General features: G+C 40.2%; 2 protein-coding genes across 3 annotated transcripts; both read left to right on the top strand.

Moving 5' to 3' along the window:
- Positions 1 to 6,290: 6,290 nt before the first annotated feature.
- LOC103450413 (uncharacterized) lies at positions 6,291 to 7,929 on the top strand. Its single transcript, XM_008389757.4, has 4 exons — positions 6,291 to 6,450; positions 6,540 to 6,640; positions 7,569 to 7,647; positions 7,758 to 7,929. Exons 1-4 carry the CDS (start codon positions 6,448 to 6,450, stop codon positions 7,803 to 7,805), a joined length of 231 nt encoding a protein of 76 aa, XP_008387979.3. The 5' UTR covers positions 6,291 to 6,447; the 3' UTR covers positions 7,806 to 7,929.
- A 1,163-nt stretch (positions 7,930 to 9,092) lies between these two features.
- On the top strand, positions 9,093 to 14,685 carry LOC103450395 (WD-40 repeat-containing protein MSI4). 2 transcript variants are annotated; one of them, XM_008389746.4, is made up of 15 exons: positions 9,093 to 9,577; positions 9,819 to 9,882; positions 10,085 to 10,171; positions 10,252 to 10,314; positions 10,622 to 10,687; positions 10,800 to 10,874; positions 11,042 to 11,117; positions 11,426 to 11,648; positions 11,791 to 11,872; positions 12,328 to 12,401; positions 12,544 to 12,655; positions 12,763 to 12,837; positions 13,034 to 13,104; positions 13,713 to 13,812; positions 14,290 to 14,685. In XM_008389746.4, the coding sequence occupies exons 1-15, from the start codon at positions 9,345 to 9,347 to the stop codon at positions 14,389 to 14,391; spliced, it is 1,503 nt and encodes a 500-aa protein (XP_008387968.2). In that variant the 5' UTR covers positions 9,093 to 9,344; the 3' UTR covers positions 14,392 to 14,685. The 2 variants fall into 2 exon arrangements, with proteins under 2 accessions (XP_008387968.2, XP_008387959.2); XM_008389737.4 differs by having other exon boundaries at positions 12,325 to 12,401.
- Positions 14,686 to 15,625: the final 940 nt, after the last annotated feature.

Raw genomic sequence — 15,625 nt, 5'->3', positions numbered from 1 at the left:
TAATGTACTTCTTATTTCCCTTGAGTGCTTTGAAGAAAGGAGCACATCTGTCTGTGGCCTTAGAGATGAATCTGGTTAAGGCTGCCACCTTGCCAGTAAGGCTTTGGATGTCTTTTGAAGTTATTGGCTCTTTCATGTCGAGGATTGCTTTGATCTTTTCAGGGTTAGCTTCAATGCCTCGTTGGCTAATCATGAAGCCTAAGAATTTGCCAGAGCCCACGCCGAAGGCACATTTGTTGGGGTTCAACCTCATTCGATACCTCTTTAGAATGGTGAAAGTTTCAGATAGGTTGGTGATGTGTTGGTCAGCATGTTTGCTTTTGACTAGCATATCATCAACGTAAACTTCCATGTTCTTCCCAATTTGTTCGGCGAACATTGAATTGACCAGTCTCTGATAAGTTGCTCCTGCATTCTTTAGGCCGAAAGGCATGACTTTATAGCAATATAGTCCCCTGTCAGTAGTGAAGGCCGTGTGTTCTTGGTCTGAGGGGTTCATGAGGATTTGGTTGTATCCTGAATAAGCGTCCATAAAGCTCAAGAGCTCACACCCTGCCGTAGAGTCTATAAGCCTGTCAATAAGAGGAAGAGGGAAACTATCTTTCGGACACCCTTTGTTTAGGTCGGTGTAGTCAACACACATCCTCCACAAGACCTTTTGAAGCGAAAGACTTTCTTTGGTCAGATTTTTCCTAACAAGGACCACATTTGCTACCCATGTCGGGTAATTGACTTCGCGGACAAAGCCTATGCCTTTGAGTTTTTCAACTTCTGCTTTCATTGCCTCGTATCGTTCAGCGTCATAAGATCTTCGCTTCTGTCTCACCGGCTTGATCTTGGGGTCAATACTCAAACGATGACAGATGACATCGGGAGAGATGCCTGGCATGTCCTCGTATGACCAGGCGAAGACTTCAGTGTTCTCTTTCAAAAAAGATATCAATGCTAACCGAAGGGGTGGTGACAATGTGGTGCCAATCTTCACCATGCGATCTGGATAATCTCTTGAGATAGGTACATTCTCCAACTCTTCAGCAGGTTGGGCTTGCTGTGTGAAAGAGTCATCTCGAGGATCATCGGGTTGATTGTTGCTATCAGGAAGATCCAAGTTCGCTTCATCTAGGCTGGTCTTTGTGACTTGGTCATGTACAGACAGGGTTTCCTTGGGTCCGGGCAAGTGTTGTTGCTTAACTGAAGTGTTGTAACATGATCGTGCAGTAAGCTGATCTCCTCTTATGTAGCTGTTGCCATGGGGGGTTGGAAATTTCATCAACAGCATATGCGTGGATACCATAGCCTTGAGATCATTGATGCCTGTGCGCCCAAAGATGACATTGTATGCCGTTGGGCAGTCAACCACTAGGAAGTTAGTGGTAATGGTAGCCGTGTAAGGGCCTGTACCAATAGTAAAGGGTAAATGTATGCTCCCTAAGGGTTGCACGATATCACCGGAGAAGCTTATCAGAGGAGAAATCGAGCGATCGAGCAAGTGTTCAGCTACACTGAGTGCCCTGAAAGCTTCGGCAAACATGATATTGACCGAAGCCCCTGTGTCTACGAGGATTCGTCGAACATCAAAGTTGGCTATGTGAGCCTCCACGATCAATGGGTCGTTATGAGGGTAGATGATGCCTCTTTCTTCCTCAGGGTAGAAACATATCGGATCCCAGTTAGGCTTTTGATACTTCCCTCCCCTGATGTCTTCCACGTGAAACACTTGGTGACCAGGCCTCAGAATTCGTTCACTGTTTTTCATGGCCCTATTGGAAGATTCAGATATGGGTGTGCCGCCGCTTATGGAATATATGACATTCACCTGGCGTTGGTTACGGTTATCCCTTTGAGGGTGAAGGAGGAATTGATCAATTTTTCCTTCTCGTGCCAAAGCTTCAATACGATCATGGAGGATGATACATTTCTCGCTATCATGGCTGTTATGCTCATGGTAGCAACAAAACATGCCCGCGTTATTCGGGGGCGTGTAATCTGGGTGCCTCGGCTTTGGCTTTGGTATCAGGTGAGCTATGCTGGGGTAAATGGCCGCGCATGTGGCATTTAAGGGCGTGTATGTCTCATACCTTGGGGTATGGGGTATCTTGACGCGGGTTTGACCCACTGCATTGACTGCCTGGGGGCGAGCGTTATTGTGGCGATACCCTTGGTTATCGGGATAGTGTCCCTTACTCTTTTTACTGGAAGGAGAGTGGTGAGGATGGAAATCCTTCCTCTTGCCTTGAAATTGATATGTCTGTTGATTCGGTGAAGCATTATGCAAGGCATGGGGAGGTGCCACTGCTGTTTGGAAAGTCGAGGTCTTCTCATTTAGGTGAGTCTGGCTTCCACCTCCCACTTGTTGATAAAGGATGGTTGTAGGGGGTTTCTCCTGATATGTCTTTGCCTCGGCGGAGGCATGGTTATAAGCCTGCGCCATCACCTCAGAGTAAGTCTTCCAAGTATTGGCATTGATCATGTATTTAAAGAAACAATCACGTAGGCCTGCCGTGAAGGCTTTGAGGGCAGTCTTGTCGTCTGCCTCGGCACACCGGGAGTATTCATGGCTGAAGCGGCCAGCATACATACGTAATGACTCGTCTGGCTTCTGGCGGATAGTGTACAGGTCATCTGCAGAGTGCAAGCGATCGGTTTGGAAAATGTGTTGGGAAACAAATAGTTTCCTCAATTCCTCAAATGAGTCTACCGTCTCAGGTGTAAGACGACAATACCAATTTAGAGCTCCGCCAGAGAGGGTGGAGGGGAAGAGAAGACATCGCTCTTCGTCGGTGTGCATCCGGTAGGCCATGGTGGACTCAAAGAGGTTAAGGTGCTCAATCGGGTCCTCTTTCCCAGTATAAAGTTGCAAGCCAAACTTCTGCTTTGTCTTTGCTTGAAGGGGGGTGTTGAGGATCCTCCTTGTAAGAGGGCCAGGCCTGGGTTGGTTCCAGTCAGGTATTTCAGCCTGACGTTCAACCTTCAACTTGTTTACTTCCTCAAGAAGTTGTAGGACAAGGGGGTCCTGAGCGGAGTTATGTGCCACTGGAGCTTTCTTTCGTAAATCTCCATCTCCTCTTGGAATTAGGAAGGTTTGATCAAGGGCATGTGATTTTTCCCTGGACTCGCTGTACTGGCTTCCAGGGTATGTCTGTCGGAACACCTCTGAGTCCCTTGTACCCTCATGTCTCTCTAGGACTTGTTGCCCCTTCCCCAAGTTGGTGGCCGGCTCGGGCCGTGGCAGGGGACCGAGTCTCTTAGAAATCCTTGGGTCATTGATCTTTGAGCTTATATGGATGGAATTCTCTCGACGTTGCTTCAGGAAATCCCGACAATCGCGAAAGACGGCTTTCGATCCTTCTGCCCCTTTAGCAAATAGGTGTCTCCCTCCGCTTCTCATGGTTCGGGTCGAAGCAACTGGGTTAAGAGAAGCCTCATGTTGATTATCAAATCGAGGGGTAATTTGTTCCCTATCAGGGATATCTATGTCGAATGCATGTGACCCTCCATGTTGGAGGGCACCCAGTTGATGGTTGACTTCCACGGGGGCAACAAGCTCGCGTGTCTGAGCTTGCCTAGCTTCGTGGAGTGTCTCGAAGAGCTTCTCATATTGCTCCTGGAGGACCTCATTCCTCATTGCTATCTTGTTGTTCTGAGCTTCCAACTCATCGACTTTAGCTTGAAGAAGAACTCGTTTTCCTTCCTTCTTTCGTTGTTTCGCACTATGTGCAAGGGGGGTGTCATTCTGTGTGCTGTGGCTTCCTTCGCTTCCCATGCTGGAGAGGGATGCCTGATCAAAAGAAAGTGTACGAATGATAGAAACCAGCTTGACACAGCTGAAGAGAGTAGGAATAAGTGTCGTTTCCCACAGACGGCGCCAAATGTTGATGCACAAAATCAGCGAAGACTTTGGTACAACAGAAAGTGTCAGGTTTTGTGACCTTCGCTTGGTTGCTTCGGTCACTAGTGAGGATAAGTACGTAAATGAATAGAGACAGAGAAGCAAACACAGGATGTACGTGGTTCACCCAGATTGGCTACGTCCACGGAGTAGAGGAGTTCTTATTAGTAGTGAAGGGCTTACACAAGTACAAAGGATCAAGCTCTCAATTTAGTGAGTTCTTGTGAATGATTTAACACAAATGGCATTAGGCAATATTGTGGGGGAATGACCCCTATTTATAGAAAAACTTGTAGCTTTGTCACATTGACATGTGTCATGTTATGATTGGTTCTTGATGTCGACACGTGCTGCGCTCTGATTGGCTTCTAATCTTGACACGTGTCGAGTAGTGATTGGCCTCCTGGTCGGAGGGGAACTCTTCTGGGTCATTGACAGTATAGCGTTGGCCGGTGCTCGGTAGTTTCGGGATTGGTCAAGTATGGTACAAACAAACCCTAAATTAATTACTAATTTTTATATTAAAAAATTATATAATAAACATGTAAATTCATTATCACATTAATGCTAGGGACTTGAATCAAAATTTGAGAACTAATAAGGTCTTAGTCAATGAACAGTAAGAACTAGGGACCAGATACTAATTTTTCCTAAAAACAATTAGCTGCAAAATACTATTATGTACATGACAACTAAAATATCAACAAAGAAACTCACAATTTCTGAAGCGCCCCTTCTACTAGGCATGTCAACCATGGCTCTCTCCAAGCTTCCCTTCCACAAAGTGCACGCTTTGTTGATAATCTTCCACCGATCATAAACACCACCAACTTCCATTCGACCGGCGTTGGAGTTTTCATGGAACTTATCAACGATTTTACCCCACAAAACCTTTCTATTTTGATTGGTGCCGACGGTACCATCTTCGCTAACAAAAATCCATGCCAAACATAAAGCAATATCTTCGTTAAAGGTCCAATTGCGACCTCTAACATGCTCTTTTGCCATCTTGAAAAATTTGGAAATGAGAAGAAATGGTAGAAAGAAAAATTGGAAGAATTGTAGGAGAAAAATGAGTTTTGTGTGGATGTTACAAATACATAGGTATTTATAGAGTTTTTGGTTGAATTTTAAGTTAAATAATTTTTTAAAATTATTTTAGCCATTGGATTTAAATTTGGACTGTTAGATCTTCTTTTTTTACCGTTATATTTGATTATATTTGATCTAAGCCGTTAGATTCAATAAATATATAAATATATATAAAAAAAAATTGAACGTGGACTGTTGGATTAACCAACGGTCCAATTAAACTGGCCGTTGGATGAACAAAAGTAGCCGTTGGGCTACAGTAACCATGACAGCAGAGGGGACCAACCCACATGGGTGGGCCTTCGGCTAGAAGAAAGAGGGCGTGTGAGGCACATGAGGTGAGTTCGGTTTTGGGGTGTGGGCTTCACAGCCCACTTTTCACTCTCACATGTGGGTCCCATTTTATTTTGTAGGCTAAATTGTGGTTGGTATTTGCCTTCCTTTTAAGTTTTAAGTTTTAGGTTTGGTTTAGGTTTTGGGTTGGAGTGGGTTTTGGGGGGGGAAGGGAATTTTAGGTTATAAGTCACCATTGGAGATGGTCTAAAGGGCACTTTGTCTGTCTACTTTTAATTTTTAGTGTAAGCAGCTATATTTACGCATAATGAGCCAAAGTTTTAATACAAGAAAGTCGAAGTACATATTTTACTCGATACAAACTCTTCTTTCTTGAGGATCCACTGTAATAATGAGAAAGATTTCTGTATATATGCATAAATCGGTCGATAATATCAAAATCCGATGAATCTGCTCATGTGGACTTACTAATAGGATGCCCTAATACGTTACAAAATTTCACTTTAGCCAATGATCCAATCAAAGGATTACTCTAGCTTTTTCTGCTTCAGATGTATTAGTTCCTTTTTTTTGTTAGGCGTCATTTGAAGCCTATAATTGGAACCACTGATAACACGTTTATTCACAAAGAATATGAACTTTAATTATTCCGATTTCTCATTTTTTAGTGTTTTTCAACACATATAGGATCGAAAAGTGCAAGTTCCGACTTAAATGAAGGTCAATGTGCAAATTTTATTCAAGTTGCATGTAGAAGATGAATTAGTCTGAACAAAAAATTTTAAAACGCTAAATAATAATAAATAAATAAAAGAATGAAAACTAAAGAAAAGTTCAAAAAAAAAACTTTAATTTTAATGAAAAATTACAAATAAATGTGTAGTGAATAGTACCAGAAAAATGTAAAAATATGGTTTTTCGTTAAAAATGAACAGTACCAGAAGTATTTCGTTAAAACTCTAAACGCAGCGTTTAGGAGACCAACGGTAGTGATGGAGCCAGACCCGCCAAATCACCTACATTTGCTACCGAACACCCACACGATTGTAGCCTCCTCTGTCAAATTTGACATAGAGCCTTCCCTTCCTGTACTCTCACTCGCCAAAGTCGCTGCTTCGATCTGTAGAGATCAAGGACCGAAGCTTTCAGCAACTTCCAACTCGCCGGCTACGATGGTAAGCCAAAAGCACTTTTCCTCGCTTTTCTGCTTCTCCGTTTTCGCTTCTAACGTTTTCGATTTTGTTCTTCCGCTTTCCTTCTCAAGGCTTCGAAGGCAATTTCCAGTCCCGTGCCGGTCACGTGGTACCCGACTCTCGCCGTCGTGATGGTCTCCCTCGGCCTCCTCTTCACCGCCTCCTTCTTCATGTGAGTCCGATCCACCATTTCCAGATCTTTTTTTTCCTTAATTTTTAATTTTTCTGATTTTCCGTTTAGATCTTGTTGTCAATTTAGAAATTTTGGGTCTGCAAATTTTGTTTTCCTGCAAAAATATTATGGTAATTGATGAAAAGCAGATTAGAAATGTGAATTTCGTTTCTTGGTGTGGTTTATTTTGTTTATTTGCAATTTTCTGGGTAGCCAAACGTAAAGATTGTGTTTTGATTGAGCCTGATGAGAGTGCATTTGTTGAAATTGATGTTTACTGTGTAGAATTAGAGCCTGGGATTGCAGAAATTACGCAAAATATGAGCAACTGGCCGATTTAACCTTCAAATCGGAGTGTAAAACAAGAGTTGATGAAAATTGAAAGAGCCAAATCAATGAAAATTTACTACTTTATATCACCAGATTTGAGTATATCACCAGATTTGAGTATTGAAAAGTGAGAATTCAAAGATTGATATGTTATCGATGATCTGCGTATAAGCATATTGGCTAATAAGATCAGATTATCGGGTTTAAAAAGCCATGAGAGGAATCCGAAAGCCTGAAAGATTTCCTAGTAACCATTTGCATGTTGAGGTAGGTATATGTCAGGAAACCAAATGACTCAATTGTATGGACATGTTTGGATTTGTGAAGGCGTCACGCAAGACACTAGCTTTGGGTTGTAAATTCATAATGTAGTTTGGAAACCTATTTCGTATAATTCTTCGATGAATCAGCAGCCTGGAAATTTTTGCATACTTTTATACCCTCATGTTTCGTCTTGACTAATCGAGTAGAGATACAAGCCATTGCTCTAGGATCATCTTCTTGGTGTTTATGTAATAAGTCTATTGAGTACATTGTTGCCCCACCCGTTCGTCTTCTGAATATAGTAGTCGTTAACGGTAGTATATATTTGCTGCAGCTATGAGGCAACCATTTCCAGGAAAAACCGCAGTCTTGCGAAGGAAGTCATAACAGCAACATTCGCTTCCTTCTTTTTGGTGCGTTTGTAGTCCGAATCCTCTCTTCATCTACCGATACAGTACTAGATTGCTCCTTGTTCTGGTGTATGATTGTATCTAACATTCCAACTGTTCTCTTTGGCGTGCAGGGTTTTGGATCCTTGTTCTTGCTGCTTGCATCGGGCGTTTATGTCTGAGGCTATAAATTATGAAGTTTTGTTAAGAAAAATCAGAGATTTACATGAAGGATATGACGTTGTTAGTTAAATGCACTCTTGTGGTTCTTAAATGGGACAATTTTGATTGAACTGGTTTATGGCATGGATGTCTTGTTTTGCATAACCTGCACTCAGGTGGCCAACTCCATACCCAAAATTTGATTTTGATCTCATTTTTATGTTTAGGAAAATACAATTTTTTTTTTTTTTTTTTTACCATGCTTGTTTTGGGTAGTGATTTTCACAATCTCGAAATAGAGTTCATAAGTAGAAGGTTTTAAGTTTGAATTCCGAAGTAGAGCTTTCCGAAAATAGACAATGGAGCGGTTGCACAAGATTTTTGCATATCCACACGGCGTTCCATGTTAATGGAATCCTTCATTTTTTCTAAAATGATAAGGATATCTTCTTGATCGTTGGATTTGATTTTAATGAGATTGTGTTGTTTGAATTTTAATCTCAACCATACAATTTCATTAAAGCCAATCGAATGGTCAAGATGGTGTTCTCATTTTTTTAGAAAAATGAAGATCCCTCTTGTTAAAGCGTCTGTCATGTTAATAATATAATGTCATGTAAAGAGAATTGGAGCATGACAACGTCTTTCTGCCGAGTAACGTTCAAGTGGGAGACAAGGTGACAGAAAATGAGCTTTAGATAAGTGAGACACTACGACTATTTCAACGGGCATTTCGATAAAGAGTGTGATTTGTGCGCGTTTCGTTGGAACAATATTTGACAACTGAAAATTCAACAACCATTTTTATTTTCATCTAATCAGATTTGGACATATGTTTAATTTATGTTTATAATTTCAATTATTTGGACACATGTTTAAATTTAATTAAATAAAAACAGAAGTGGCTGCTGAATTTTCAATCGACAAGTATTGTTTGTTTCGTTGGGCATTTCAACAAGTGATTTGTGCGCGTGATTTTCACCTTCGTTTTTGTGCGCATATTTTTCACCATCGTTCACTCTCTTCATAACTGATTCTACTTTAATTGTCCGATCTAACTGTTAAAAAAACAGTAAAAAGAATAAAAACCGAGTGATAAAAATAGGATTTGGTTTCTCTGTCCTCTCACTTCCTATACACTCATATCTCCTTCTATTTGTACGATCATGATGAATTCACATCAATATTTTATATTACTATTGCTTTTTATCATATTATCTTTATAAAAAAAATTAATATGAAAAATTAACGTGGTTTAACCGTAATCGCATAAAATAGAAGGGGATGTGAATGTATAAAAATGGGAGGGCAGAGAAGCCGGTCTATAAAAATCAACTTCCTTCAATAAAAAAATCCCAGGACGCGTGTGTATCATCCACGCTAGTGGAGTGGGCTACCGGAGTGTATCTCAATGGACGGACGCAGCCAGAGACACGCAGGGAGAGCGTGAGAAAGTGAGCGACCGAGCGAACCGAGCGAGGAGAGAGAGTGTGAGAGAGTGATTATAATAAGGGTTTTGAAGTCAGAGTCTCGCAACCACCAAACTCGGCGGAGTAGCCATGGACGCTCAGTCGCAGCAGCAAGCTGGACCAGTGAAGAAGAAGGAGACTCGGGGCCGGAAGCCCAAGCCCAAGGAAGAGAAGAAGGACGACCACCAACAGCAAGCCAAGCTCAAGAAGTCGCAGCAGAACGCCACAGTCGACGACAAGTACACTCAGTGGAAGTCCCTCGTCCCCATCCTCTATGACTGGCTTGCCAACCACAACCTCGTCTGGCCCTCCCTCTCTTGCCGGTACTCTCTCTCTCTCTCTCTAACTATTCTCTCTCTAATTTCTTCTTTTTCCCCCATTTTTGGGGTTTTAGGGTTTCTAGGGTTTTGGCGCAGCCTCATGTCTCTCTGGTTTTTGTTCTGTTTTTAGGGTTTTGTGTCTGGGGGTCTGATTTTTCTTGTTTTAGGGTTTCTGAGGCAAATGGAGATTTGAAAGTCTGCATTTTTTTAATTAGCATTGTCGATCTGCTTGTGTTTTTGGTAGGTGGGGTCCTCAGCTCGAGCAAGCTACTTACAAGAATCGCCAGCGTCTCTACCTTTCCGAGCAGGCAAGCTTTGCTCATCTCAGTTTTGATTTCCCGCAGTTAGTTTTGAATATTTATGTAATTTGAAGGACAAATGTGTGCTTGGGTTTACAACTCAGAAATCATACTTGAAACGGTTAAAGTTGATGTCTTGTGCCGAAACACGAGAGTCCACCGTGGTTTTATGTTCTGTTAATAAGTTATGGTCTTTGTGGTTTGTTGACAGACCGATGGCAGTGTCCCAAATACTCTGGTTATTGCAAATTGTGAGATTGTCAAACCTAGAGTTGCCGCTGCAGAGCATATATCTCAGGTATGCGTGATTGGGTTTGACATTTTGAATGAAGGTTCACTCTTTCTGTTGACTCATTATTGAACACTTCCATCTTTCAGTTCAATGAGGAAGCCCGCTCACCATTTGTGAAGAAGTACAAGACCATCATTCATCCTGGAGAGGTATGACTGGTGCACCTGTTTATGTCTGTTTATTCACAATGAAAATTGAGCAAATGCACTTTACTTTTAGGTGGTTTGAATTTAATGGGAAATGTTTAATACTGGTGTGAGAAATGAAGAAAATACTACATTTTTGATATAAAAAACGAGGGAAAAATATTGTTACCATTTACACTTCTATTCTTTCTCTTATACAATCTGTAAAATGTCTGTTTAATTCGTTCTTCACTCATTTTGCGTATAAGCTGGTGATATTGGAAGCTTGCTTGTACTTCTTCTTGAGTAACCTTTTCATATATTTTGACAGGTAAACAGAATCAGAGAACTTCCACAGAACACTAAGATAGTGGCCACGCATACCGACAGTCCTGATGTAAGTGTTTTTTATTTTATCAAGTTGGATCACGCAGTCATGTTTCCTTTGTTTTCTATGCGTATTGTTTGTTTTTGAAGTTATAGTTACTTGGAAATTTTGTCAAATTTAGGTTCTAATTTGGGATGTCGAAGCTCAACCTAACCGTCATGCTGTCCTAGGAGCTACAACCTCGCGTCCAGATTTGGTAAACTTTTTTTCCATGTCTCTTTTCATGAATTTCTCAGTATTTCAATATTGGACCCTTTCAAGACTTGTGCGATAATGCGTCAAAGGAATGGCATTTGTCTTTGACCTTTGCTTACTTGTTCAATTGAAAAATATTGAATCTGTTTGACTATTTTCTTCTTTCAGATTTTGACTGGACATCAAGATAATGCAGAATATGCCCTTGCAATGTGTCCAACTGAGCCCTATGTGCTCTCTGGAGGTGGGCAATTTTTTGCTTCTAGTTGTACTTGGATATCAATGATGCTGTTATATAATTAACTTTGCCTAATGCACGTAGGTTTATTATGCTATAGTTTGCTCCTTCTGTTTTGAAGTTTCCTATATTTGTACTGTGGCATAGTAAGTTTATTGTGAACTCTAATGACTTTGCTGGATGTCGTTTGTTTTTAATTTGTGATTGATTTCAAGCACTCAAAGCACTAACACCATTCTTATTGTTAGAAGAAATCAGATATGTATGTTATGAAGGCCTTTTTATTTTTTTACTAAAAATAAATTTTTGTGCAGGGAAGGACAAAACAGTGGTGTTGTGGAGCATTCAGGACCATATAGCAGCCTCTACCACTGATCCAGCAGCAAACAAGTCTCCAGGATCTGGTGCATCAATCATTAAAAACTCAAGGTCTGGGGATGGTAATGATAAAGCTACCGATGGTCCTACTGTTGCTCCTCGGGGAATCTACTATGGGCATGAGGATACAGTCGAAGATGTGGCGTTTTGCCCATCTAGGTAACTTACGCTTACTCAGCCACCGACCCTTAACTAAACTATTAAAGATATGGAACCCTCATTCGTTTTACACCATAGCAGTTGCAATTTCTATACTTATGACATGGCCTTTAGTTCTTATGATATTACATCTCTACTGAAGTTCACAGGAGTTCTGTAGTGTTGGTGATGATTCTTGCCTCATATTATGGGATGCACGTGTCGGCTCTAGCCCTGCTGTGAAGGTTATGCATCTCATCCTTCTTTTTGTCTTTCCTTTATTTCTATATGACTTTGGCAATGGAGTTTGGTGAATAAATTGGTATGCATGTAGAAATTGGCTTAGTAATGTCAGTGTGCAGTGTTTATCTTTGACTATTCTGCTGTTTGAAGAGTCCTGCTTGATCATGAATATTAACAGGCCTTTTGGAGAATGCTTTTAGGGTGTTTAAATCTGCTACTTAAAGAAATTGAGTTATATTTATGTTATTTGCTATAATCACCCTTAATCTGTGGCTCTATATTTCAAAATGTACAGCCCTATTGTTCCCTCTCAACCTGTTCACATTTATGTACCTTTTTTCTTTTGACCTTGCTAAATATCTCCCATCATTAATATTGGAAGATCCCTATTCCTTTCACTCTGAATTTTTGCTTTTACTTATTGTACGTGTTGGCTGTTCTTGTTTCTGATTAGCAGGTTGAAAAGGCTCATGATGCTGATGTTCACTGTGTTGATTGGAATCCCCATAATGATAACCTTATTCTAACAGGGTATGTGCTAATGCCATGTTCCTCTCAGTTTTGTTGCTTCCTAATCCTCTGGTTTTGTTAATTATGCTTTATTGTTTGGGCTGATGAGAAGATACGATACGACACTAGTTAATAGACCAAAGTTGTTATGATTTGTATACAGGTCAGCAGATAATTCTGTACGCGTGTTTGATCGTCGGAATCTCACTTCTGATGGAGTGGGGGAACCTATATTTAAATTTGAGGGTCATACAGCAGCTGTTCTTTGTGTTCAGGTAATGATAATACTGCTGCTTTTGTTGCTACTTTCCGTTTCTAGAAATTTAGTACATCTGTTTCAAGAACTGCGTGTCTTATCTGTTGGTTGCATTTGTGTTTTCAGTGGTGTCCAGACAAATCGTCTGTCTTTGGAAGTTCTGCAGAGGATGGTCTTTTAAACATTTGGGATTATGAGAAGGTATATTGGCCTTCAGAACGTACCGTGGTTTTATTTTGTGTTAATCTAGTAATTTTCAAATTTTTTCTTGATCTATTTTTTGACATAACAAACTAAGTGTTTCCAAATAAATGGAGTTTCGGCTTTTCTATTCCTTTTCCCATAACTTCAATCAGATGGAAGTTGTTATAACTTATGAAAACATAATACGCTGCAGGTCGGTAAGGAGCGAACTCCAAAAGGCCCAACTTCTCCACCCGGCCTGTTTTTCCAGCATGCTGGGCACAGGTTCGAGGCTCTCTTTTACTAACATTATTTAAACATACTTTACGATTCCTTTTCAAACTTTTGATGTCTGGTAGAGGATCTTTTCACCCTTGATTTTCAACTTTCTGGTTTTCGGAAATTGTTTTACGTCTCACTCTTGGATTTCTATCTTTCCTGGTGTCTCTTGTATGGGCATCATGCCTGAGTCTATAATTGTGCCCATGCCACTATATAGTACTTTTTAAATATGTTCTTGTGGTCAGTAAACTGAACATGATGCTGTTTGTGTCTATATATCCATCACTGGAATATTGAGGTTAATCTTTGCATCAAATGTTGATCGGAAGTTTTGCACTGGACACGGTAGTGCTTTAGAGCCTTTATTTATCAAGTACCTTATTGCTTATAGGCTTCTAGGTCTTTTAAAGTTGTTTGCTTGAGTCTGAATGATTCTTGAAGTTATCTCTATAACATGTTAAAAATTACCTGGTAAACGGTTCTTGAAGTTTACTCATGGGAAATATGATCCCTTATTGTATCATTTGGTTGAATTGTCGGGCACTTTCTTTTCTTTTATTTTCCTTGTAGTTTGTTGTTCATGGTTTGCTTAACTTTATAACTGTATACAGGGACAAGGTTGTTGATTTTCATTGGAATGCATCTGATCCATGGACTGTTGTCAGTGTCTCTGATGACTGTGATAGTACTGGCGGAGGGGGCACATTGCAGGTATTGGAATGTTTGTTCTTGTCGTTGTTGAAAGGGTTTCATTTTTCGAGTCATAAAATCATTTCTAAGAATATTTCATAAGAGTACATGTGAAAGCTGAGGGAGCTATAATGAGAAACCATATAAGATTGAATATTACACATTACATAAGATTAAGAAAGATGTTGCTAGTTTAACATCGCGGAGAGTTTTTTCTACATGATGAATTATTCTGCTGCTAACCCCTTTTTTGAATTTTAGCATTTCGATAAGAGGTGTTTAAAAGCATTATGGAGAAAATTTGTTAGGAAGCAAATTTCCTTTAAAAAGTTGAGCTTAAACCAAATTTTACTGGTGTACCAATGATGTGTTTTACCCTTACGTCCCTCCCTTCCTCGTCTCCTACGTGAACTTTCTTCTGAAACCTTTTGTTATTGTAAAAGAAATTACGCTCGATTTGATGCAAAACTGATTTCTGAAGCTGACAATTGTCTGCAGATATGGAGAATGAGTGATCTGATCTACAGGCCCGAAGAGGAGGTTCTGGCAGAGCTTGAGAAGTTCAAGTCCCATGTTGTTTCCTGTACTTCAAAGCCTTGAGGAGTTGCGTGTTAATACGCTCTTAGGTTCCGAAGAAAAGGTTCTGCAGTAAACTTGTTGAACGTAAACCTAAGCTATTATGTTAGAGAGGTAGTATGTCTGTCGAGCTATAGATATTTGCTTATCGGATACCTATGATGCGAGGAGAAAACTCATGCTTAAACTAAGCTTTTGTTATGTATGCCGTCGTGTCGGAGTAGTATTCGGGATTAGAGATTGTCAATCTAACCGAGATGTTAGCATGGCTTAATCGTTTTACCGTGTTATCAATGAATTATTTGAATGACTTGATTATTTGGAAGGCTTAAGAGGGGCCAAAACCCCTTATGCATAAAAGTTTTGATTGTTTCCTTTGCTTGGTGAAGGTTTGAGGATTGCAAATGAGTCGGTTCTCTAATTTGCATCCCTAGGCGTGTTTAAATTCTCTTATTCGAGTTTATCGATTAGGATTAGTCAATTATGCATTTGTTTTAGATTGATGAATTGAACTCAATCAATCTAGAGATTTTTCAGTGTGCCGGACATTTTTTGTTCATCTGACCCTAGGAAAATTCTCTTTATTGGTCTCTCAATAGGCGAAGCAAAATATAACTACGCTCAATCTAGCACTAGCAATGAGGAAAAAGAGGTCTTTTGCCTTGTAGTCGCCTTTCTCTTGTTTATATCGGAAGTTGGAAATAAGGAGTTTGATATTGAAAGATAAAGTTTTAGACATAATTGGGCAGAAAGTTATGTTTCAGCTCCCCTTGAGGGGGACTTGGTAAACTACATTTTGTGTAGTGAAATTATCTATAAACAGAGGATCGACAGAAGCGAAACTCGAATCACACCATCAAGAATAGGTCCAAGCATTCCTCTTTTGGGTAGGTGAGTGGGGAAGATTAGAGCAAGCAAGGCATGAGATCTTTGCCTTCTCCTACTGACCTGTGTTTTGTGTACATTCAGAAGTTCCCAATTCTCTCTAATGCAGCGGTGAGAACGCTACAAGTTAGCCTTATGAAATAAACTTCTTTTATAGGATGTACTTTAAAATAAAAATTATAACCTAATGTATTATAACACTTAGTGTGCCGGCCTGTATTTTCAGCACACTGAAAATTTTCTCTAATCAATCGAGTTGTTTTTGGAGCTACTCTAATCAATGGCACCATGTTGTATCGAAATCGACTAATGGGTGTAAATCTCGACAGTAATTGCAGGGAAACTGTTGCCCTCCATCCAAGGTTGAGTATAA

The sequence above is a fragment of the Malus domestica genome, chromosome 02, assembly GCF_042453785.1.
Source record: "Malus domestica chromosome 02, GDT2T_hap1".
Taxonomy (NCBI): domain Eukaryota; kingdom Viridiplantae; phylum Streptophyta; class Magnoliopsida; order Rosales; family Rosaceae; genus Malus; species Malus domestica.
Note: the sequence above shows the minus strand (reverse complement) of the source record. Positions and strands in the feature narration are given on the sequence as shown.